Source organism: Primulina huaijiensis, chromosome 3, assembly GCF_012295235.1.
Source record: "Primulina huaijiensis isolate GDHJ02 chromosome 3, ASM1229523v2, whole genome shotgun sequence".
In the NCBI taxonomy this organism is placed as follows: Eukaryota; Viridiplantae; Streptophyta; class Magnoliopsida; order Lamiales; family Gesneriaceae; genus Primulina; species Primulina huaijiensis.
This window is the reverse complement of record NC_133308.1, coordinates 17,359,282-17,382,841: the sequence shown is the minus strand read 5'-3', so window position 1 is coordinate 17,382,841 and position 23,560 is coordinate 17,359,282. Positions and strand designations below refer to the sequence as shown.

Below are 23,560 nucleotides of genomic sequence, written 5' to 3'. Positions count from 1 at the left end.
AAAAAAATACCACAACTAGACAACTCAATTATCCACATGTTTCTTTTTATGTGAAGAAGCAAATTCGGAGAAGAAGATTTTCAAAAGTGATGTGTAATATAATATAATATCTTGGAACACCAATGAAGACTTATGTGTAAAAAAATAATATTTTATTTGTGGTTGTCTCCCCAAATTTGGCTATAAATAGGGGTGCATTGTAATGTATTGAGATATCCCTCATTCTATGAACAAACCTTTGAGTTCATAATATTTCTCTCTATATTTTTCCTTTATTTCTTCATTTAAATACAATTAGCATGTTAATTTCATATTCAAAGTTTTACACTTTGAATAATGAATAGCTAACTTCCTAAAGTTGAGATGATAAGGTGAAACTCTTGGCATGATAATAAGGTTATTAAAAGGTAAGAATCTATGTTTTATATTATTTAATCATTATTTATTGTTTATGTTATATTTATTTCTTTAAGCATTTTTATACCCTACTTATAAGTGGGAGTTTTGATTTATTGTTGCTATATGTTACACTAAATTCTTGGAACCATTTAAATGTTAGTTTGGTTTTACCAACCATTTAACTTGGATTCCTTGATTTATTATATATGAATATATCATAGTATTAATTTATTGGTACCATTTAAATGTTTGTTTGGTTTTACCAACCATTTAAAGTGGGAACCTTGATTTAGTGTTTACAAATATATATAGCACAATAAATACTTGACCACATTTATAAGTTTTGGTATATATTATATACTTATAAGATAATAATTTATAACATAATATAAATATGATTATTTAATATATTGGAACCATTTTATTAAGTGGATTTCAATATTGTTCGTTAATGTTAACTTTATTAAAATACCAAGAGTGGATCCTTTAATCTCAACTACTTAAATTAAAATTTGAACAATTAAAATTTACCCATTAAAGATTCAAACAATTAAAATTAAAAAGAAACAAAAACAAAAACAAAACAAAAAGACATTGTAGTGGACTTGTAATTACCTTAGCTTCCCTGTGGATACGATATCGGACTCACCGAATTATACTACTTGTGGACAACCTGCTCTTGGGAGTGCAATAATCAAAGTGACAACAACCACGTCCACGTCAACGACCACGACCTCGACCAAAACCTTGTCTTTGAATTTGATTTTGGTTTCCAGGTTTAAATTCATTTTTACATTCAGCATTTACTTCTGGAATTGCTGATGATCCATTGGGTCGGGACTAATGATTTCTCATTAGTAGCTCGTTGTTTTTTTCCGCCACAAGAAGACAGGCGATGAGCTCAGAATATCTCGCAAATCCACGCACTCTATATTGTTGCTGTAAAGTTATATTTGATGCGTGAAGCGTGGAAAATATTTTTTCAAACATTTCCGATTCTGTGACCTCATGTCCACAAAATTTTAGCTGCGAGATTATTCGATACATCGCTGAATTGTAATCACTGACTTTCTTAAAATCTGGGAATCTTAACATATTCCATTCATCACGGGCGGTCGGAAGTATAACTTCCCTTATATGTACAAATCTTTCTTTCAATCCTTTCCACAGAGCCATGTGATCTTTTTCGATGAGATATTCACATTTTAAACCTTCATCGAGATGTCGACGCAAAAATATTATAGCTTTTGCTTTTTCTTGTGATGAAGATATACCATTTTCTTTAGTGGTCTCGCTTAGACCCAATGACTCAAGATGCATTTCTACATCGAGAGTCCATGGCATATAATTTTTCGCCGTAATGTCGAGTACAACAAATTCGAGCTTTGTCAAGTTTGACATGGTGGTACTAAAAAAAATTATGATGCATTTTATTAGTTAATGAATATTGCAAAAGGAATGGATAAACAACAAATACAAGCATTCGTAAAATTAAAGAAAATACATGAGGATGATATTCTCCGATAAGTACAAGATTTGTGAGTATTATAACCAAAATAATTAAAAATAACTTTGTGAAAGCCATCTTCTTTTTTCTTCAAAAATTTGATGAAGAATAATTTTAGAGAAGAAGAGAAAGTTTGAGTGATTGAACGTGTTTGTGATATCATATTTATAGGGCAAAAACTAGCCGTTTTGTTACCGTTTATGACCGTTGGTGTACAATAAAATAAATGTATGTATTTGTATAATTTTATGGTAATAATATAGTGTATATAATATTAGTAATGTTTTAAATAATTATGTATATCATGTCATAATATTATAATGAGGTGCCATAAGATATTTTGTTTAAAAACCTTATAGACTTTTATACTTGTCGTATCCCTTACCGGGAGTGTGAGATGTCGTCTTAACATCCTCCCAGGATTTATAACAAGTTTTTTGAAAAATTTTTTTTTATTATTTATAATAACATTATATTATATAATAAATATATAAACAACAAATAAATAAACAATAAAATAAATATTATTACTTTTGTTACCTTTTTCTTCTGTTTTGGAGTTTGGAAAAATATGGAGGACTTTTAGTGCTTCGTGCTGATAACGTGTTGTGAAAAAGTAAAAATTTACGGTAAAAAGTAAAAATCTCAAACTCTCAAAATTATCACACTACACACTTTATAATATTTTTCTCTCAACTCAATTGTGATTTTCTTCACAAATGAGAGATCTATTTATAGAAATTTTTTACAAATAATCCAAAAATAAATTACATCATTACCTTCATCATCACACACAAATTTCAATATTCAACACTTAATTTTACGTAATATTCAATATTCAAATATTCAACATTCAAATATTAAATACACACATTTTAAATATTATTTTTCAACATTACCATGTTTTTTGGCCTAATTTTTAGGAGAAACCTAAAATATTATTAAAAACCACCTATGAAACTGTATTATGGTCTCCCGTTTTGGCCGGCATCTCCATAGCCACAGAAATTTCAGACACTGAAGCCGGCAGCAATGGACACAATATTACTCTCTACCAACTCCAACCTTTTCAATTCCAATTCCGTCCCTCCTATCGCTCAAATCCGCCGCCGCTTCTTCTCGATTCGCCTGAATCAACTCACTCACGGGTGCTTCTCGGAGATGAGCCGGCTTCGATCGGGTTGTTCAGCGAGAGGCTTCGGTTCAGTAGATCGGCGTAGCAGCCGGCCTCAGTTTGCTGCCAAGGGTGGGTCCTGGAAGTCACATGCGGTGCCTGCCGGTGCTTCGGATGCTGCTGCTTTGAGTTCTGATGCTATTGTTCTTCACGTACGGGTAAACGTTCAATTTAATTTATGTTGCATGAACATATATCAACCATTCTTTTCTTATTAAATGAAATCTGGAGATATTGCAGGGGATGTTATGCGAGGGATGCGTGGCCAGTGTTCAGAGAATTCTAGAAAGTCAAGTAAGAACTTGTAATCCACATTTCGTTTCACTTCTTCCACATATCATTGTTTGTGTGATAAATTTCCACATGTTCATGTATATTTTTCATGTATTATAAATATATAAAGTGTTGCCTCTGTTAAATTTCTGATTTCACCATGGGTTAGTGTACTTCAACATGTAATTTTCACCTTTTGTTTAGATCAGTTGGTATTTAAGTATTTATTTACTGGCGGAAGTAGCCCAAAGATCTGCTTGAACACTTAGTTTTGAGCCTCTCTTGCCTGATAGCTGGCCAGACTACTTTTGAGGAGCTTGTTATAATACATAATCTGTTGATGGTTTGGTTAAGCTTTGAGGGATGTATTATTGAGACATTGAGTTGTGTGTAAGTGAACAATATCTTTTGGGTGGTTTGGTAAGAGCGGAATTGACATGTTTGACAAAAGCTTAATGCCATGGACAAGCATTTGGAGTTTATCTCAATGGCCGAGGCCCGAGTGTCCAACCGAGGCACGAATCGCTGCTGGAGGATAGAAGAATTTAGACTTCCCCATGCACTGAGGAATAAAGCAGCAAATAAATTTGATGCTATAGAGTATTTTTCTTATGACACTGAAGGGCTGTATTATCATTCAGCTATATTTTTCTTACCTGGCGACAGGAACCAGTTTCTTCGGCTAGTGTGAATCTCTCAACTGAGACAGCAGTTGTATGGCCTGTGTCTGATGCCAAGGTTGAACCCGGCTGGCAAAAGGATTTGGGGCAAGCTCTTGCAAAGCATTTGACTAGTTGTGGATTCGAATCTAATATCAGAGGTGGGCATTTGCTTATCAATTTTTTGGACAGTTCATTTAGTTTGCCAATTCTCTGTTATGCTTATGATCTTGCAGTTGCTATCCTTGGCTGTCATCGTAACCATATCTGCTCATTGGTTATCGAATGATTTACCCAGACCAAGAAATTTTTCCTGCAACTTCCGAACTATTGAAATTGTGAAATTTTGTCATTATGTTTGACAAACTCGATAAATTGATTATGAGATGAACTATATAAGATAGACTTTAATGCCAGAAATACATTGGTTGTGACTATTTTTTTCCTCTCCTCTTTACTCTTTGTTGTATTCATCAAATTTATCGGGTCAGCCCCAATGCTCAATTATGGGGTGGGTTGTTAAGATTCAGCATTTGTTGATGTTGTCGGCCGAGGAATGAAAAGCTAACTACTAGTGACTAGTCCTTCGAGACTGTCCTACAATTTTTCATGTAGAAAAATGTTTTGTTATATGTTGGGGCATCGCATAAGCTTCCTGGGGATATTGACAGATCAAGGAGCTATTGATGTAGACACACAATCGTAGGATACAAGGGATTCTTGTTACCACCATTCACCTTCATGGTATGTCATTCTACATAGGGAGATTCATTTGCATCTGTCTACCTACCCCAACTCAATACTCTTTTTACCATTTACCCGCCCTAAACATTCACCAGTGAAACATTATGTAGGTGCATCTTCTGCAACTGGTGTTGGATTCATCAAAGGCGGTTGTGTTTGCCCCAGTGACACAAATTAGCCATTACATAAGCTTGAGGATCATATTACTCCAGCATGAGTTGACACGTGACATCTTGTTCAAACATATTTTGTAGTATTTGGATATGATCAAGTGACAAGAAATAAAGTGGTGTTTGTATAATCATACATGGTATACTGTAAAAGTTGCAATGGTAAGGGGTATGAAGAAAAATTATGTTTCCTGCTACAATTTGGCGTTAACTTTTATTCACTGCATATCATCATTTGACTTGAATTCAAGATATAGATATAAATTAAGTAAATGTACATCTATTTTTAAAACGTCCTTTACTTTTAACTTTAAAAATGTAAATAAATAGTAAGAAATATTTTTTTATAAACATTTTCTTCTATCTTCAAAATCATTCAACATAAAAATAATATTTAAAAATCTTAAATGCATAAAAATTCATAAATTGTGAACCACAAAATCATACGTCAGTTTGACATAATCCAAAATTATATTTCAAAATAAAGCATAAAATCTTTAAATCATAATCCTAAAATCTTACTTTAAAACTTTAAATACTAAGCTATGCGGAAAATAAAAGTCCCTCGAAAATGTATTGTCGATCTCGATCTACTCAAGCCATCTTCGACTCAGGCTTTGACCAGACCCTAGCCTACCCTCCTGGACCCCTAGCCTGCCTTCCTGGACCAGCGAACTAGCCCCAGCCGCCCACAGCCGAGCCGCGCGCACCAAGCGTGAGAAAACCCTAGTCTCGGCTCACTCCTTCCTCAAGCCACCGTTCCAGCCAACCTAGGGACCCTTCTAGGACAGCACCAGACCTCGTTGAGCCAACCCCCGACCAGCCCTAACCCTGCGCGCAGCCCTCGCCTAGCATCCCATAACCGAGCCTATCCCAATTCATGAAAACCCTAAGCGCTAGCCTCCTGACTCCAGGCGTTCCAGCCCTTGTCCAGCCTTCATCGTGCCCTTATACGACTCTTTTTCCGTCCCTTAAACCCCTCATATTGGCACCGTGTCCCTTAGAACGTATAAGATCATTCATATATGCATACAAACGTCGAAACTTTTAAAAATATACGTCTAAACATAAAATAATTTGATCATCATAGTTTTCATGTTTTCAAATATCAAACACACATTTTATGATTTGAATGGTGTAAAAACAAAAGTTTAGAAGCGTGCCTTTGCGTTTAGAACGCTCGAATATTCAATCGTCGGCGTAAGTTGCGAAGAACGAATGAACGGGCGACAAACAACATTGGAATTCTTGCTCTCAAGTTTCGAAAATTTTGTGTGTGTGGTGTGTGTAATTTTCGGCCCAGATGAGACTTAGAAGCCTAGGATTTGATTTTGTAATTTAGTGTTTTAGTTGATAAAAGAGTATAGAGTTTAGAGTTTTTAGGACTCTAACTTTGAAAATAATTAGACCCATTAATCTTAAGTAAATTAGGTTCAATAAGGTCCATTTAAATATAAAATAAAAGTTTACAAAAATCGTTTTCAAAAATAATAACTTTCGGATCCATAAAAGTCCTTCATTTGACTAAAACCTGCTTCTCGAATAAAATAAGGTTTGACTCGTCAAATAATTTGGACTTCAGCATTTTTTAGAAAATTTTCATCCTATTAAATCATTTTATTGAGCCTTAAAAATATTTATCGAAATATATTTTCATCTTGGTCGTCCTCGGTCTCTTTTCCCTAGCCTTATATTGAATATCCGGACAAAATCTTTAATTTCAGGAAATCATACAATTTAAACATTTAATCATATAACATATATCATTTAAGCATTTAAAATCAATTAAATAAAATAAATAAACAATCTTATATAATTTGCATGCATGTGGTTTACGTGGACTGATTTTTTAGCATTACAAATCCTCCCCCCTTAAATAATATTTCGTCCTCGAAATTATGACTTACTGAACAACTCCGGATAGTGACTCCTCATCTCAGTCTCGGTCTCCCAAGTGGCTTCTTCTATCGAGTGGTTCAGCCACTTGAATTTGACCATTTTTATCACCTTGTTCCGCAGCCTTCTCTCCTGTCTGTCTAAAATTTGAGAAGGAGAGCCTCATAAGACAGGTTTGGTGTAAGCTACAATGGCTCAAAATTTAGTACATGTGAGAGATTCGACATGTACTTGCGGAGCATCGATACGTAGAAGACATTATGAACTCCTACGAGATTAGGTGGCAACGCCACTCGATATGCTAATGCTCCCACTCTGTCGAGTATCTCGAATGGTCCGACGAATCTCGGACTGAGTTTGCTCTCATAACACTCTTCATAGGTGCTATTTTCACAAATATGTAGTCGCCTACTGCAAACTCGATATCTCGTCTTCTTTTATCAGAGTAGCTCTTCTGTCGACTCTGAGCAGTCTTCATCCTGTCTCGGATCTTGACAACTAAATCAGTGGTGTGCTGAACTATTTCGGGACCCATCGTAGCTCTTTCTCCTACCTCGTCCCAATGGATGTGCGATCTACATTTCCTTCCATAGAATGCCTCGTATGGAGCCATTCCTATGTATGAATGATAACTGTTGTTATAGGTGAACTCCACTAGAGGTAGCTTCGGTTCTCAAATCCTTGGAAATCGATCACGCAAGCTCGGAGTATATCCTCTAGCATTTGTATGACTCTCTCAGATTGACCGTCTGTTTGGGGATGAAATGATGTGCTGAATAGTAGCTTGGTCCCCAAGGCTGCATGCAAACTCTTCCAGAAACGATGAAGTGAATCGTGTGTCTCTGTCCGACACTATGGAAACTGGAATTTCATGTAGTATGACTATCTCTCGGATATACGGCTCCGCATACTGCGTCATGGAGAAAGTCATCTTTACTGGTAGGAAATGTACTGACTTAGTAAGACGGTCCACTATTACCCAAATGGCATTGGATCTTTTTACCGTCTTTGGTAAACCTACCACAAAGTCCATCGTAATGTTCTTCCATTTTCACTCGGGGATGGGGAGTGGTCGGAGCATTCCTGCTTGTCTTTGATGCTCCGCCTTCACTGCTTGACATGTCAAACATTCGGATACGAAGTGTATGATATCTCGTTTCATACCCGACCACCAATATAAAAGTTGCAAGTCCTTGTACATATTTGTACTTCCGGGGTGTATAGAATAAGGGGTACTATGGGTTTCTATCATAATTTCAAATCTAAGTGAATCTCCACTAGGAACCCATAGTCGTCTTCGATATTTGATAATGTCATCCTCGTCAGTATACAACATCCGGCCTCTAGACTTGTCTCGCTGTCTCCATTTCTGTAGTTTCTCGTCAGTAATCTACCGGCTCGAATTCTGTCTCGCAAAGTAGATTGTACTGTTAAAGTAGCGAGATTGGGAGACTTGCCCCTAGCATAAACTTTGAGATAAACCTCTGAATTTCCGTCTGCATAGGCTTCTGTACTGCTAAATGAGCCAAGACTGTCGCTTTTCTGCTCAAAGCATCCGCAACTACATTAGCTTTTCCAAGATGATAGCTAATGTCACAGTCATAGTCCTTCACAAGTTCTAGCCATCTTCGTTGTCTCATGTTCAGCTTCTTTTGGGTGAAGAAATATTTGAAACTTTTGTGATCCGTATAGATCTTGCATTTCTCACCATATAGGTTGTGTCTCCAAATCTTAAGCGCAAACACGACTACCGTAAGCTCAAGGTAATGAGTCGGATAATTCTTCTAATGAACTTTCAACTGTCTAGACGCATATGCGATGAACAGATCATGTTGCATGATAACTGCGCCCAATCCTAGCTTTGAAGCGTCCGTACACAGCACATACTCCCCTTGTTCTATTGGCATAGCTAGAACTGGCGCGTAGTGAGCGCTTCCTTCAATTGATCAAAACCGCCTTGACACTCCGGTCCCCATACAAATTTTGCATTTTTCTTCTATCTTCAAAACCATCCAACATAAAAATAATATTTAAAAATCTTAAATACATAAAAATCCATAAATCGTCAACCACAAATCGTATGTCAATTTGAAATAAGCCAAAACTAAACTTCAAAATAAAGCATAAAATATTTAAATCATAATCCTCAAAATCTTTACTTTAAAACTTTATCTTTACTTTAAAAATTTAAATACTAAGCTATGCGAAAAATAAAAGTCCATCGGGAGTGTATTGTTGGCCCGATCCACTCAAGCCATCTTCGACCCAGTCCTTGACAAGACCCTAGCCTACCCTCCTGGACCCCTAGCGCTTTCCTAGACCAGTGCACCAGCCTCAGCCGCCCACAGCCGAGCAGCGTGCACCAAGCGTGAGAAAACCCTAGTCGTGGCTCACTCCTTCCTCGAGTCACCGTTCCATCCAACCTAGTGACCCCTCTAGGACCGCACCAGGCCCTGTTGTACCGACCCTCGACCGGCCCTAACCTTGCGCACGGCCCTCGCCTAGAATCCCATAACCGAGCCTATCCCAATTCATGAAAACCCAAAACGCTAGCCTCCCGACTCTAGGCATTCCAGCTCTTGTCCAGCCTTCGTTGTGCCCTTGTACGATTCTTTTTCCGTCCCTTAAACCCCTCATATTGGCAGCGTGTCCCTTAGAATGTATAACACCATTCATCTATGTGTACAAACGTTGAAACTTTGAAAAATATACGTTTAAACGTAATATAATTTGATCATCATAGTTTTCATGCTTTCAAATATCAAATACACATATTATGATTTGAATGATGCAAAAACAAAAGTTTAGAAGCGTGTCTTTGTGTTTAGAACGCTCGAATATTCAATTGTCACTGTGGGTTGCGAAGAAAAACGAACGGGCGAGCAACCTTGGAATTCTTGCTCTCAAGTTTCGAAAATTTTTTGTGCGTGGTGTGTGTATTTTTCGGCCAAGGTGAGACTTAGAAGCCTAGGATTTGATTTTATAATTTAGTGTTTTAGTTGATAAAGGAGTCTAGAATTTAGAGTTTTTAGGACTCTAGCTTTGAAAATAATTAGGCCCATTAATCCTAGGTAAATTAGGCCTAATAAGGCCCATTTAAATATAAAATAAAAGTTTACAAAAATCGTTTTAAAAAATAATAACTTTTGGGTCTATAAAATTCTTTCATTTGACTAAAGCAAGCTTACCTGATAAAATAAGGTTCGACTCGTCAAATAATTTTGACTTCAGTATTTTTTAGAAAATTTTCATCCTATTAAATCATTTTATCGAGACTTAAAAATATTTATCAAAAAATACTTTCATCTTGGTCGTTATCGGTCTCGTTTCTCCAGCCTTATATCGAATATCTGGACAAAATATTTAATTTCATGAAATCATACAATTTAAACATTTAATCATGTAACATATATAATTTAAGCATTTAAAATCAATTAAATAAAATAAATAAACAATTTTAAATAATTTGCATATATTTTACGTGGACCGATTTTTTGAATGTTACAATTTCCCTCTCAATCTTTGACTTGGTACTTGACATTACTTTTTCATTCAAGCCGACGTATACGTGATACACAGAGTGAAGTACAAACAGATGAATTCTGAAAATGCCCAAACCCAACAAAGAGATATATAATACAAGTGGAACAAATAACCTCGGAAAGAACTGCAAATCATTGGTTCCATGTTGAATCGCCCTCTCCACCAGTCATTTACTAGAAAAAATAGTGATATTGACATGTTACTATCAATATTTCCAACCTCTCAAGAAACAGATTTCTTAACTACAAAATTTTCAGGAAAAAATTAATAAATGAATGAATAACGTCCGGAATAAGCTGATATCAATACCTTGGATACTAGAACTACCTCAACTCAGAAATTTGCCTCCTTAAGTCCATCGTGTCCATAGAGTCCCAGACAAAGTTTCCGATCATCAAATGGGATCAATTGGTTTGTAAACAATTGAATTGTTGACCCTGAAATTATGACAAGAACAAAATAATATTCAAAAAAATTTTAAATATCGATGTGAATTTTCTATTTATTTGGAATCTAATTCTTAAAAAATAAATAGTTATTAATTTATACTATAATATATTTTGTGATCCAATTGAGATTTTTAAGCAAGATTTCATATTGCACTAAATGGAAGAAAATACTAATATTTTAGTATTTAAAATCAAATATTGCACTCAATGGAAGAAAATACTGATACTTTTATTATTTGAAATCAAATATTATGATTAACGGAAAATAATCACCAAATGAATCATGAGGAGCTAATCTAAGTACGACACCTCAACAAATGAAAATGATAAGAATCTGCATCCTTCGACTATAAATAGGAGACAAAAGACCGAGAAAGATGGGACACAATACATAATACAAAGAAGTAGATGAGAATTCAAAGCATAAATTCTCTCAACTTAAGCTCTTCAAATTCAAGAAGATCAGTTAACTACAAGGTATGATTAAAACTTTCATCATGCTCTTTTTCTTCAAATTATTCAAATTCAAGGAGATAGTGTTCTTCATCAAATTCAAGAAGATCGAGTTCTTCATCAAATTCAAGAAGATCAACAAAATCGTTCACCGTGTTCTCTTTCAAATTATTCTAATTCAAGAAGATCGGTCTTAGCAGAAGCAAAGACTTGCTTATCATTTTTCACCATTTTTGCGTAAGAACCTGGAGTTCTTAAATATGTGATTGGGTGGAAAACTCTAACCTTGAGCCAATCATCGAAGAAAAAAATATCCTCAATGGCAGATTTTTCGATTTCATCCAGGTGAAGATCAAAGACTGTTTGAACAGATGATTTGGCATCAAGATCTTTTGGTTCTTCAATGAGTTTTCCTTTGCCTTTGTCTGATGAGGAGGCAGGTTGCACGGGTCTAAAAGCAGAAGACCCTGCGAGAGGTTCTCTAATGACAACTACAGATGAGGGTCTGAGGGTCTGAAAAGAAGTGGAAGTAGTTGCAGTAAGGATGGCTGCGGGTTTTGAGGAGGGGATAAAGGATGGTTTGGATGAGGTGACTGTTGGAAAAACTTGTCTCAGAGGGACAGTATCAAGATCAGTAAGTGCTGCTATCTTCTTGATACGAATGGTGGTTCGTGGTTTCTTTTTGGTTGGAGTGGCTGGGAGTGAGGCTTTGGTGGGAGCAGCAGATTCTTCAGATATGATTTTATCTGAATCAGTCAAGACAACAACTCTTTTTCTCTTGACTTTCTTCTGAGGTTCTTGACCCTCAGTTTGAACATCACCAATCTCCTTCTTGAGGGCAACAAATTCTGCCACAGTTGGCTTTGGCCTTAAAGCGAGTACGTTGTCAGCATCTGTCATGGTGACATACGATCCATCTTGTTCCAATGTAAACAGAAAACCAGCATCCTTCAACATCTTGCTGATTTGAACAGCAAAACCAGAACCCTTTCTTAAAATCATGCCCTTCATGATTTTGAACAAGAAACGACTCCAATCCACTTTAGCTTCAGAAGTGATGGTCATCATCACTTGAACTTTTTCCTTGGTCAGTTTATCAAAAGTACTAGCTTTGACCAGAATTGTCTTTGCAACAATATCAGCGAGTACTTGGTACTCCATCTTTAGAATCTTCTTAAAACAAGAGGGAGAAAGTTCCTCTCCAGAAGCTGAGAATGTGGTAAGAGCAGTAGACATCTCCTACTTAATAATAACAGAACATTCAAAATTATCTGAGAATGGAAGAAAGAATGTTGATCCCAAAAGTGCAGCATCGATGGTTATGGATGCATCTCCCTGAAAGTATATGATCTTTCCATCCTCAATGGTTGCTTTTGCATAGAAATCCAAGAGGGTGGTCTTGTCAATGATTGCGGGTGCTTCCAGAAATCTTCTAAGACCAGATTTCTCAATGGCCGTGAACATTTTAACAAGGTTTTCATCCTTGATGGTGAGTACTGAAGCGAAGTTGACTTGATAAGCATTGAGTGTATAAGCTCCATCCATTTTTCCTGTAAGTGAGAAGGATTCGGAGTAGATTCTAAAGTAGAAAGAAGTTCAAGAGAAAGCAATAGCAAGTATGCAACATTCTGTAGCGTAAAAGTGAAATGAGAGAGAGAAGAGGTGGTTAAATTTCAAAATGTACAACCGTCAATGAAACATAGGGACACATGTCAATATGTTTACGGTGAGATTTGAAAAGTTAAAAGAGAGTGTCAGTAGAGCCAATGATTTAAAATTTTAGAAAATCAATAAAAAAGTGGGATGTCCAAAGAGGTTACTAAAAAAATCAGAAGAGGATTTGTCGTCTTATGATAATATCTACTCGAAGTGACAAAGTACTGAAATATATCCAGCACTTTTGACAAAGTCCAGTAGACACATTGTTTTATCGAAAAGACAAATCTCCTTCTGTTTATGACTAGAAACGGAAATATCAGTCACAATTAAACAATGTTCCCCCTCAATTAATGCAAATAAACAAATATTAAATGCGAAGATTGAAAATCGGAGGAAATAACAGATAACTCTTGTTATTCTTCCTATAGGAACCCGTAAGAGGTGAATAGTCAAGTGACTCTTCAACTAACCCGAAGACAATTATAAATACCTGCAAAGACAAAAACCAAGTCATTTTAAACTTTTAACAAATGGATAGTGCAATTAGTTCATCAGAGTCTGCTTCGGAGTCGGATAAAGCAAGGGAGTTCCAAAGACAACTAGTGGCGTCTCGTAAGAAGATGTTTGAAGACATTGTTCTAAATGGAATGAAGACTTGGAACAAACTCCTGGATCTGTAGACTGAATAATCAGTTAGATTATTCTATATTATTAGATCTAAGCTGTGGAATCATCCTTTTCACAAACCACGATCATGCGAAGGGAGGGGAATGGTTCCAGTAGGTTCTAGTTAGGGTTTCTACTGTAAATCTCAATACTGCTGAAATCAACAATTGTAATTGCTTATCTACTGTAACACATCTGATTTTATGAAAGAAACAATTCATTTTGTTATACTTCTTGTTATCTACTGTTTCTACTTAATGCATAAAAAAACAAAAGATAGTAATCAGTAGTTACGATAAATCAATTAAACCAAGAACATTACGAAAATAAGAAAACTTATTCTCAGGAAGATGTTTTGTAAAGATATCTGCTACTTGTTGATCAGTAGGGAAATATTCCAAACGAATGTCCTTCTTCTGCACATGATCTCTAATAAAATGGTGTCTGATATCAATGTGCTTCGTTCTGGAATGAAGTACTGGATTGTGTGTAATTACTATAGCACTGGTATTGTCACAGAATATAGGTGATTCAGAGGCTTGAACTCCATAGTCCTTAAGTTGTTGTTGCATCCAAAGTAATTGAGAGCAGCAACTTCCAGCAGCAAGATATTCTGCTTCTGTAGTAGATGTGGCTATGGAAGTCTGCTTTTTACTGAAATAGGAGATCAACCTATCACCAAGAAATTGACAAAAACCACTGGTGCTTTTTCTATCCAGTTTGCAACCTGCATAGTCAGCATCTGAATATCCAATAAGATTGAAAGAGGAATCATTGGGATACCATAGGCCGACATTTTGAGTACCTTTTAAATATTTCAAAATTTATTTAGCAGCAATAAAATGCAATTGCTTGGGGTTAGACTGAAATCTCGCACAAATACAAACATCAAACATAATATCAGGTCTACTGGCAGTAAGATATAACAATGAGCCAATAAGACGACGATACTGAGTTACCTCTACTGAAATTCCACTTTCATCTTTATCAAGTTTAGTAGATGAACTCATTGGAGTGGAAGCAGCAGAGCATGTTTCCATGACAAACTTTTTCAGTAGTTCCTTCGTGTACTTAGCCTAATTTATGAAAATTCCTGTATCGAGTTACTTAATCTGTTATCCTAGGAAGAATGTTAATTCTCCCATCATGCTCATTTTGAATTGTTCCTGCATTATCTTAGCAAACTTTTCACACAATTTAGGGTTAGTTGACCCAAAGATAATGTCATCAACATAAATCTGTACTAACAGAATGTGCTTATTTTTAAATAATGTGAATAACATCTTGTCCATGGTGCCAATGGTAAAATCATGATTGACAAAAAATTGTGAAAGAGTGTCATACCAAGCCCTAGATGCCTGTTTCAAATCATACAAGGTTTTGTGTAATTTAAAGACATGATGAGGTAAGAAATGATCAATAAAACATCGTAAACTTCTTCTTGCAGTAGACCATTTAGGTAGGCACTTTTTACATCCATCTGATAAACTTTGAAGTTCTTGAAAGCAGCAAAGGCTAATTATATTCTGATTGCTTCAAGCCTTGCTACTGGTGCATAGGTCTCATCATAATCTATTCCTTCATCTTGTATGAAACCTTGAGCCACCAGTCTTGCTTTATTTCTAACCACAGTACCTTCTTCATTTAGCTTGTTTCTAAATACCCACCGAGTTCCAATAACTGCTTGATGAGATGGTCTAGGTACAAGAAACCACACTTCATTTCTTTTAAATTGATTCAGCTCTTCTTGCATAGCTTCAATTCAACTGGGATCCAGAAAAGCTTATTCAATATTCTTTGGTTCATCCTGAGAAATAAAAGCAGCATGCATATATTCATTTATCATTTGCCTTCTGGTTCTTAATGGAGCTGCTGGATTTCAATAACCAAAGATGGAGCGTGTGATTTTCTCCAAACAAAAGGGTTTAAAGGGATTTCTTCCTGATTTAATGGATTTGGATCAAGCTCTGGTAAATCAGTAGTAGGTTCTAGAATGTCAGCTGCTGGTTCTAGTACATCCTGTGTCTATACAACTGGTTCTACCATAGGAATGTCTGGTTCTGGATTTTGAGCATCTTTGACACTTGGTTCTGCATCATCTTCACTATCCAGTTCCAGATGAATTATGTCTAATATGTTACTTAGATTTGACATGTTAGAAATTCCAGGAGCACTGTTATCTTCATCAAAGACGACATGAATAGATTCTTCAACATTAAGAGTTCTATTATTGAAAATTCTATACGCTTTGCTTGCTGCTGAATATCCAAGAAAAAGTCCAACATCTGATTTTGAATCAAATGCTGATAAATAACTTTTACCATTATTATGCACAAAACATCTACAACCAAACACATGAAAATATGATACGTTAGGCTTACTCCCTTTCCATATCTCATAAGGAGTCTGATTATGCCTTTTGTTGATCATGGTTCTGTTTTGTGTATAACACGCTGTGTTGATTGCTTCTGTCCAGAAGCGCTGAGAGATGTCTGCATCTGCTATCATTGTTCTAGTAGCTTCTTTAAGAGTTCTGTTTCTCCTCTCAGCTACTCTATTTTGTTGAGGCGTTCTGGCAGCTGAATATTCATGATGAATGTCCTGTTCATCCAAGTATAACTCAAGAATCTTGTTAGTATATTCAGTGCCCCGATCACTTCTGATTTTAATGATAGAAACTGATTTTTCATTTTGAATCTTTTTCAGAAGCTTGATCAGGAGGCTACTGGTTTGATCTTTTCCAGCAAGAAAGATTACCCAAGTAAATCTAGAAAATTCATCAACAACAACAAGAGTATATTTCATTCCCCCTAAGCTCATGATAGGGATTGGACCAAACAAATCCATATGCAATAATTCCAAACATCTTTATGTTGATTTACTACCTTTATTCTTAAAGCTAGATCTTACTTGTTTGCCAAGTTGACATGCAGAACATACATGATTCTTAACGAAACTAATATCAGGTAAGCCATCAACTATATTCTGCTTCTTGAGATTATTGATTGACTTAAAGTTAAGATGATTCAATCTCTTATGCCATAGCCAATGTTTATCACTTAGGGAGGCAACTAAACATGTAGGAACATTAACTTGATCTTTGTTCCATGATACTTTGTAAGTGTTGCCTTCTCTTTTTCCTGTTAAGACTATAGACTCATTAGCATCTTTAACTGTGCAGGTGTGCTTCTGACAAGCTACTGAGTATCCATTATCACATAGTTGACTAATGTTGATTAAATGTAACAGAGGTTTTCAACCAAGAGCACCACATTTATTGTGATATAACCATGGATAATCTTACCCTTACCCACGATTTTACCTTTTGAGTTGTCCCCAAAAGTTATCTTTGGTCCATTACAACTCATTATTTCTGAAAGTAGACTCTTTTGCCCAGTCATATGTCTGGAACATCCACTGTCCAGATACCATGTAGAGCTGCTTATCTTGACTTTCCTCTCTTGTTCCTGCAAACACAAGTTTTAGTAACTGGTACCCAATCTTATTTGGGTCCAAGCATTATCAGTCCTTTAGAAACCAACATTTGTAAAATTTTAGGTGATCTTGTACTTCGGGTGTTCCCAGAGATGCGTGCAACAGAAGGTCTGTTATTTCTAACAAAATGCATTTTAGGATGTTGTTCTCCCCTTCTGTTTTTATCGTCTGTTCTGTATCTCTTCTGAACTGGTCTACAATTAGAGGGTTGTCCTGTTGAGTTGAATCCTCTACTGGATTCAGCACTTTGATGGACTTTACTTTTAGGTTCAACGTAACCCAGACCATAATGTTTACTTCTGTTCGTCTGGTCTACAAACTTTTCAATTTGAACAGTCGGTACTTCTGGTTTATGTACCACACTGGATTTAACAAAGTGAATGTATATCATTTTGCACATATCCAGTTTTGGCTTTGTACTTGTTTCAGAAGTGCTTTCATCATTGCTGAATCCGAGACCACTCCTGTCTCCAGATTGCTTCTGTAATTCTTGCATCTTCTCTAATGAAACAGAAGACTTTTTCCATGCATTCACCTGTACCGATAGCTTCTGATTTCATACATCATCGTCTGGTAATCTGCATTTACTCTGTCATTCTCAGTTCTCAATTTACTTATCTCAACTTCTAGATCACTGCAGCTATTTTCTTACAAGCAAGTGAACTTACTGATTTGATCTTTCAAGTTTTGATTTTCAATTTTAACTTCCTAGAATGACTGAGAAAGTCTTGATTACTCTTCTACCATATCATGCAATGCTTTAACTAAATCATTTCGTGTAAATTCATCAGAATCAATGTCAAATACCTCTCCAGATATCGAGGTTGATTTAGTGTTCACCATGAGACATTTGATTTCTTCTTCATCACTATAGCTGGAATGGCTATCTGAGTCAGAAGACTCAGAGCTAGAATTCGCCCATTTTGATTTACTTTCTTCAGCAATCATTGCTTTGCGGTCTCTTCTAGATTCTTATCATTTCGCTTGTATTCCTTCTTCTTTTGGTTATCCTTCTTAGGTTTCGGACAATCAGCAATAAAATGCCCAATTTTTCCACAGTTGAAGCATGCCATATCACCAGATGGTGATTCCTTTTTGAAGTTCCGGTTTGGGCTTTGGTATGCTCGGTGATTCTTCTTCATGAATCTCAAAAATTTCTTCACGAATAGGGACATTGCATCATTTCTGATTTGTTCAGCAATCTTGTCAGATGTACTTTCAATAGCAGCAGCAGGTGATACACTTGAAACAACTGCATCAGTAGCAGTAGCTGTAAGAGCCTTGGTAGGTGGATTCGACAAGGGCTCTTCTCCACTTCTTACTTCCAATTCAAACTCATAAGCTTTCAAATCTGAAAACAAGTCATGTAGCTCTAACTTGTTCAGATCTTTTGAGACTCTCATAACCATTGTCTTGACGTCCCGTTCCCTGGGTAAAGCTCTCATCACTTTGAGTGCCACTTCTCTATTGCCAAGTTCCTTTCCCAAAGCTGCTAGCTCAATTACTAAGCTGCTGAATCGCTCATCAAATTCGCTTAGAGTTTCTCCATCTTTCATCTTAAAATTTTCAAATTTTTGCATTGCCACAGACAGCTTGTTTTCTTTTGTCTGTTCATTTCCTTCACAAATTTGGATGAGTTTCTCCCAGATCTCTTTGGCTGTAAGACACATCTTGATTTTGCTGAAGGTGTTTTTGTCAAGTGTTTTGTAAAGAATATCCTTAGCAACATTGTCTAGATTTGCTTTCTTCTTGTCCTCGCTTGTACATTCACTTCTTTGCTTTTCAACCATTTGTGGTGCACCATCAGTAACAACAATAGTTGTATTAGGCTTTAGAATTTTCAAGGGACCATCTGTGATGGCAAACAACATGTCATCGTCTTGGGCTGGATGATGGGCTTTCATCCTAATCTTCCAATCATCTAAATCCTCCTTTGAGAACATAGGGACTTTGCTGAAATGTGCCATTTCTGTTGTAGATTTTTCAGAACAAGAATAGCCTGCTCTGATACCACTTGTTGGGGATCGATATAGAGTTTCGAGGGAGGGGGGTGAATAAACTCGTTCCTTCCGTTGACCTTTTTGCAAAGGTGCTAGAATCCTGTTAGAGATTATAGCTTATCTTGTTCGAATATATTTCCAGCAGATCACAGTAATTTGTGCGGAAAAGATCTGATGGTTTGAGGTGAAAATAATAAAACTGTAGGCAGTAGACAGTAGTTGTTTCTAGAAGTTTGAAGATGAAATCTTCTACGTCTACTCTTCTTCTGTTTCCAGAAGGTATCACTAAAAGACTTTGGTTTTTACAGTACAACTTTTTTACACACCCACTTCAGTAGGACTTACCCTTCGCCTACTGAAACTCTTAGTTTCACAACACAATACAATGAATACAACAAGGTTCTGAAAAAGACTATTTTCCATATTACAAACTCTTCTCAATAAAATGTAATTAGGTGAACAGTTTGTGAAGAGATAAAGAAACAGCAGCACAAGACAATCTCAGAAGATCAGATATTTGCTATAAAGAGTGTGCTGCTTTTCTGTATGTTTGAGCTTGAAGATAAAGAGCAGTTCTTGATTGCTCAAAATAACGTTGGAATGATAGACAGAGAATGTGTTGCCTTGTTAATAATAATCGTTGTATTCTATATAGGATTGATCCTTTAATATATAGAAACCTTGAATCCAACGTCTATAAACAAAATGGCTTCTTGACTCTGAGTGAATCAGCTTTATCACCGAAAAAGGGTCCTGCAAAAAGCTTCAGAATAATCAGTCTTTGTTTTATACCAAAACTAGTAAGGTGCGTTAAATGTCTTCGTACATCATTAAATGGTGTAATTAATACTAGTACTAAGTAAAGTAACGGTAACATTTAAGACTTGTAACGATCAAACGAAAGACGTTAAGTTCTGCTTCTGTTTTTGCTGAGAAGTACTCGATAAGTTCTGCTTCTGTTTTAGCGATACGAGAGCTTCTGCAGTTTTTATAATTTCCTCTGATTTTACTATCACCACCTACTGGTTTGACTCTCATCACCACAATTAAATTAAGTCTAACAATTTCTCACTACCATTTTTACATCAAATTCTAGAAAAAGTAGCAGCTAATTCTTATTACTGTTTTCTAGATGGGTATTCGGGGTATTATCAAATACCTATATCATTAGAAGATCAAGAAAAAACTAATTTCACTTGTCCTTTTGGAATTTTTGCATTTAAAAGAATGTCATTTGGTTTATGTAATGCTCTGGCTACTTTTCAAAGATGCATGTTAAGTATTTTCAGTGATATGATTGAAGAATTTGTAGAAGTTTTTACGGATAATATAACTATTTTTGGAAACTCATTTGAAAATTGTATTAAAAACCTAGAAGAAGTATTAAAAAGATGTGAAGAAAAAAATCTTGTTTTAAATTGAGAAAAATGTCATTATATGGTTAAATCTAGGATTGTTTTAGAACATGTGATATTTGAAAAAGGAATTGAAGTTGATAAAGCCAAAGTTGATGTTATTGCTAATTTAACATCACCAAAAACATTCAAAGAAGTTCGCTCATTCTTGGGTCATGCAGGATTTGATAGAAGGTTTATAAAAAATTTCAGCATAATATCTAAACCAATTTCAAATCTTTTAACAAAAGATACAAAATTTTAATGGACTCATAAATGTGAAAATGCTTTTAAAAAATTAACTAATCTTTTAATTACATCACCTATTTTACAACCTCCAGATTGGTCTTTACCATTTGAATTAATGTGTTATGCAAGTGATTATGCTATAGGAGATGTGTTAGGGCAAAGAAAAGAAGGAAAACCTTATGCAATCTATTATGCTAGTAGAACCTTAAATAGTGCCCAAATAAATTATTCAACTACTGAAAAAGAATTACTTTCAGTAGTATTTGCATTAGATAAGTTTCGATATTATTTAATTGTTTCTACTACAATTGTTTATACTGATAATTATGCCGTAAAATATTTATCAAATAAACAAGATGCTAAGCCAAGATTAATACGGTGGATCTTATTGTTACAAGAATTTGATATTATAATTAAAGATAAAAAAGGAAAAGAAAATGTCGTAGTCGATGATTTATCTAGAATAATGACTGAATCATCTAAAAATGAAATACCAATAAATGAAAATTTTCCGGATGATCAGTTGTTTTATGTTACTATTATGTCATGGTTTGCTAACATTGTAAATTTTCTTGTGACAAATAAAATGCCTTCTCGTTGGAATTCACAGGATAAGAATAATTCTTGATAAAAGTAAAAAAAATTTATTGAGATGATCCTTATTTGTTTAAGTATTGTCCTGACCAAATTTTTCAACGATGCATACCCGACAATGAAGTAAGTAATGTTATTAAATTTTGCCATTCTGAAGCATGTGGAGGTCATTTTTCATCCAATAAAACAGCTACAAAAATCTTACAATGTGGATTTTATTGGCCGTCTTTATTCAAATATACGCATTTATTTTGCAAATTTTGTGAAAACTGTCAGAAGATGATATCAATTTCAAAATGAAACATGATGTCTTTAAATCCAATCATAATTATTGAAATATTTGATAGTTGGGGGATAGATTTTATGGGTTCATTTCCATTATCTTTTAGATTTACCTACATCTTAGTCGTTGTTGATTACGTTTCAAAATGGATTTAAGCAATTGCATGTAAAACTAATGATCATAAAGCTGTTATTAAATTTTTTTAAAAAAATATTTTTAGCCGATTTGGAATACCTAGAGCAATAATTAATGATGGGGAAAGTCATTTTATAAATAAATCATTTTCTTCTTTGTTAAGAAAATATGACATTACACATAAAGTTTCTGCCCCATATCATCCTCAAAGTAATGGTCAAGTTGAACTTGCAAATAGAGAAATAAAACATATTTTAGAAAAAACAGTTAATCCAAATCGAAAAGATTTGTCTTTAAGATTAACTTATGCATTATGGGCATATAGAACTGCATTTAAAACATCATTGAGGATGTCATCATATAGGTTACTTTTTGGTGAGCATTGTCATTGACATGTTGAACTTGGATATAAAGCTTATTGGGCAATTAAAGCATTTAATATTAATTTAGATGATGCATCTAAATTAAAAAAATTGTAATTAAATGAACTTGAATAATTAAGAAATGATGCATATGAAAATTCAAAGATTTATAAAGATAAAACTAAAGCCTTTCATGATAAAAATATTATGAGAAAGTCATTTGAAATTGGACAAAAAGTTTTACTTTATAATTCTCGTTTGCATTTATTTCCAGGAAAACTAAGATCGAGATGATCAATACCATTTATAGTTAAATTTGTTTATCCTCATGGTGCTGTTGATATTGAAAATCCTAAAAATAATGATGTTTTTAAAGTTAATGGACAAAGACTTAAGCCTTTTATAGAAAATGAAATTCATAATGATGAGTTTATGTAACGCCTCGAAAATTTAAAGGGCCACGCGAACCACATGCATACAAATTATTAAATTCTTTGTATTTTAATTAAATTATTTTAATTACATAAATTAATTATGTTGTGCATTTTTACATGTTTAAAATATACCTTTCTGCATTGTTGAATTAAAATGTATTTTTAAAGATTATTCGAGTTGCGATCGAGGAACGGAGACCGAGGGCCGAAAAAAATAGAAAATGTTTTTAATAAATAATTGTTTTTAATTATTTAAAATATGGATGATGCTTTTTCTTATCTTTGAGAATATGGGGTTTTGAGTTGATTTTATACGCCGGGACGTAAATTTTATCGGTGTTGGTTTTTCAACAAAAATTCAAATGTTTTGGCAACCCGGATAATAAATTCACAAATTTATTTAAAAAAAATATTTTTATATTTTTAATTAAGCACTAATGTGCCTAAATTTTTGCTTAATAGGCCTAAGCCTTAATTAATGATTTAATTAGTGTTTAAATATGTTAAAACACCCCCAAACCCCACACTTTTCACACGCCACTTTCTGTTTTTCTTTTACCCCAAACTCTTCAAATTATACACGGCACACACACATCAAAACTCAAGGAGAAATTCGAAAGCTCAAGGGAAAAATCAAGCCAAGGTTGTCGTCCCGTTCTTCGCAATCGTCAACGAATACTCGTGCGTTAAAAACGCAAAGGTACGCCATATTTCTTTCCTTCAAATATCTATCACACCATAGTATTTAATTGAACATGTTTTGAAAGAAAACAAGGCACACAACTTGATATTTTCGTAACTATGCTTGTATGTATATTAAACTCTTGAATTGTGATTCCAAAATCATGTTTTTATGTTGTGGAAAGGGCTTCCATGAATTAGGATGTTAAGGGGCAAGTTTTACACAAGTTTAGGGGTCTTAAAACACACTAAAAATGTTGCACACGAAAACAACACAAACAGAACCAACTTTCTGTCATGGAATTGAGGAGGATACGGTTTTATGGGATGGTGGCTGGGCT

General features: G+C 34.9%; 1 protein-coding gene across 5 annotated transcripts; it reads left to right on the top strand.

Annotated features, from left to right (window-relative positions):
- The first annotated feature begins 2,876 nt into the window (after positions 1-2,876).
- Positions 2,877-4,955, top strand: LOC140973554 (uncharacterized). Of its 5 annotated transcripts, none has more exons than XR_012174652.1 (5): positions 2,877-3,232; positions 3,321-3,374; positions 4,020-4,173; positions 4,595-4,756; positions 4,867-4,955. XR_012174652.1 is itself a non-coding variant. In XM_073436461.1 (5 exons), exons 1-4 carry the CDS (start codon positions 2,939-2,941, stop codon positions 4,716-4,718), a joined length of 537 nt encoding a protein of 178 aa, XP_073292562.1. In that variant the 5' UTR covers positions 2,877-2,938; the 3' UTR covers positions 4,719-4,756; positions 4,867-4,955. The 5 variants fall into 5 exon arrangements, 3 of the variants coding, with proteins under 3 accessions (XP_073292562.1, XP_073292561.1, XP_073292560.1); XR_012174651.1 differs by having other exon boundaries at positions 2,877-3,238; XM_073436461.1 differs by having other exon boundaries at positions 4,684-4,756.
- The last annotated feature ends 18,605 nt before the right edge of the window (positions 4,956-23,560 follow it).

What these genes read in the sequence shown, in the direction of transcription:
- LOC140973554 (XM_073436459.1), top strand. Translation starts at nt 2,939, where the DNA reads ATGGACACAATATTACTCTCTACCAACTCCAACCTTTTCAATTCCAAT. An exon ending in CTATTGTTCTTCACGTACGG is followed by an intron (nt 3,239 to 3,320) that starts GTAAACGTTCAA and finishes GAGATATTGCAG; the next exon opens with GGGATGTTATGCGAGGGATG. An exon ending in AGAGAATTCTAGAAAGTCAA is followed by an intron (nt 3,375 to 4,019) that starts GTAAGAACTTGT and finishes ACCTGGCGACAG; the next exon opens with GAACCAGTTTCTTCGGCTAG.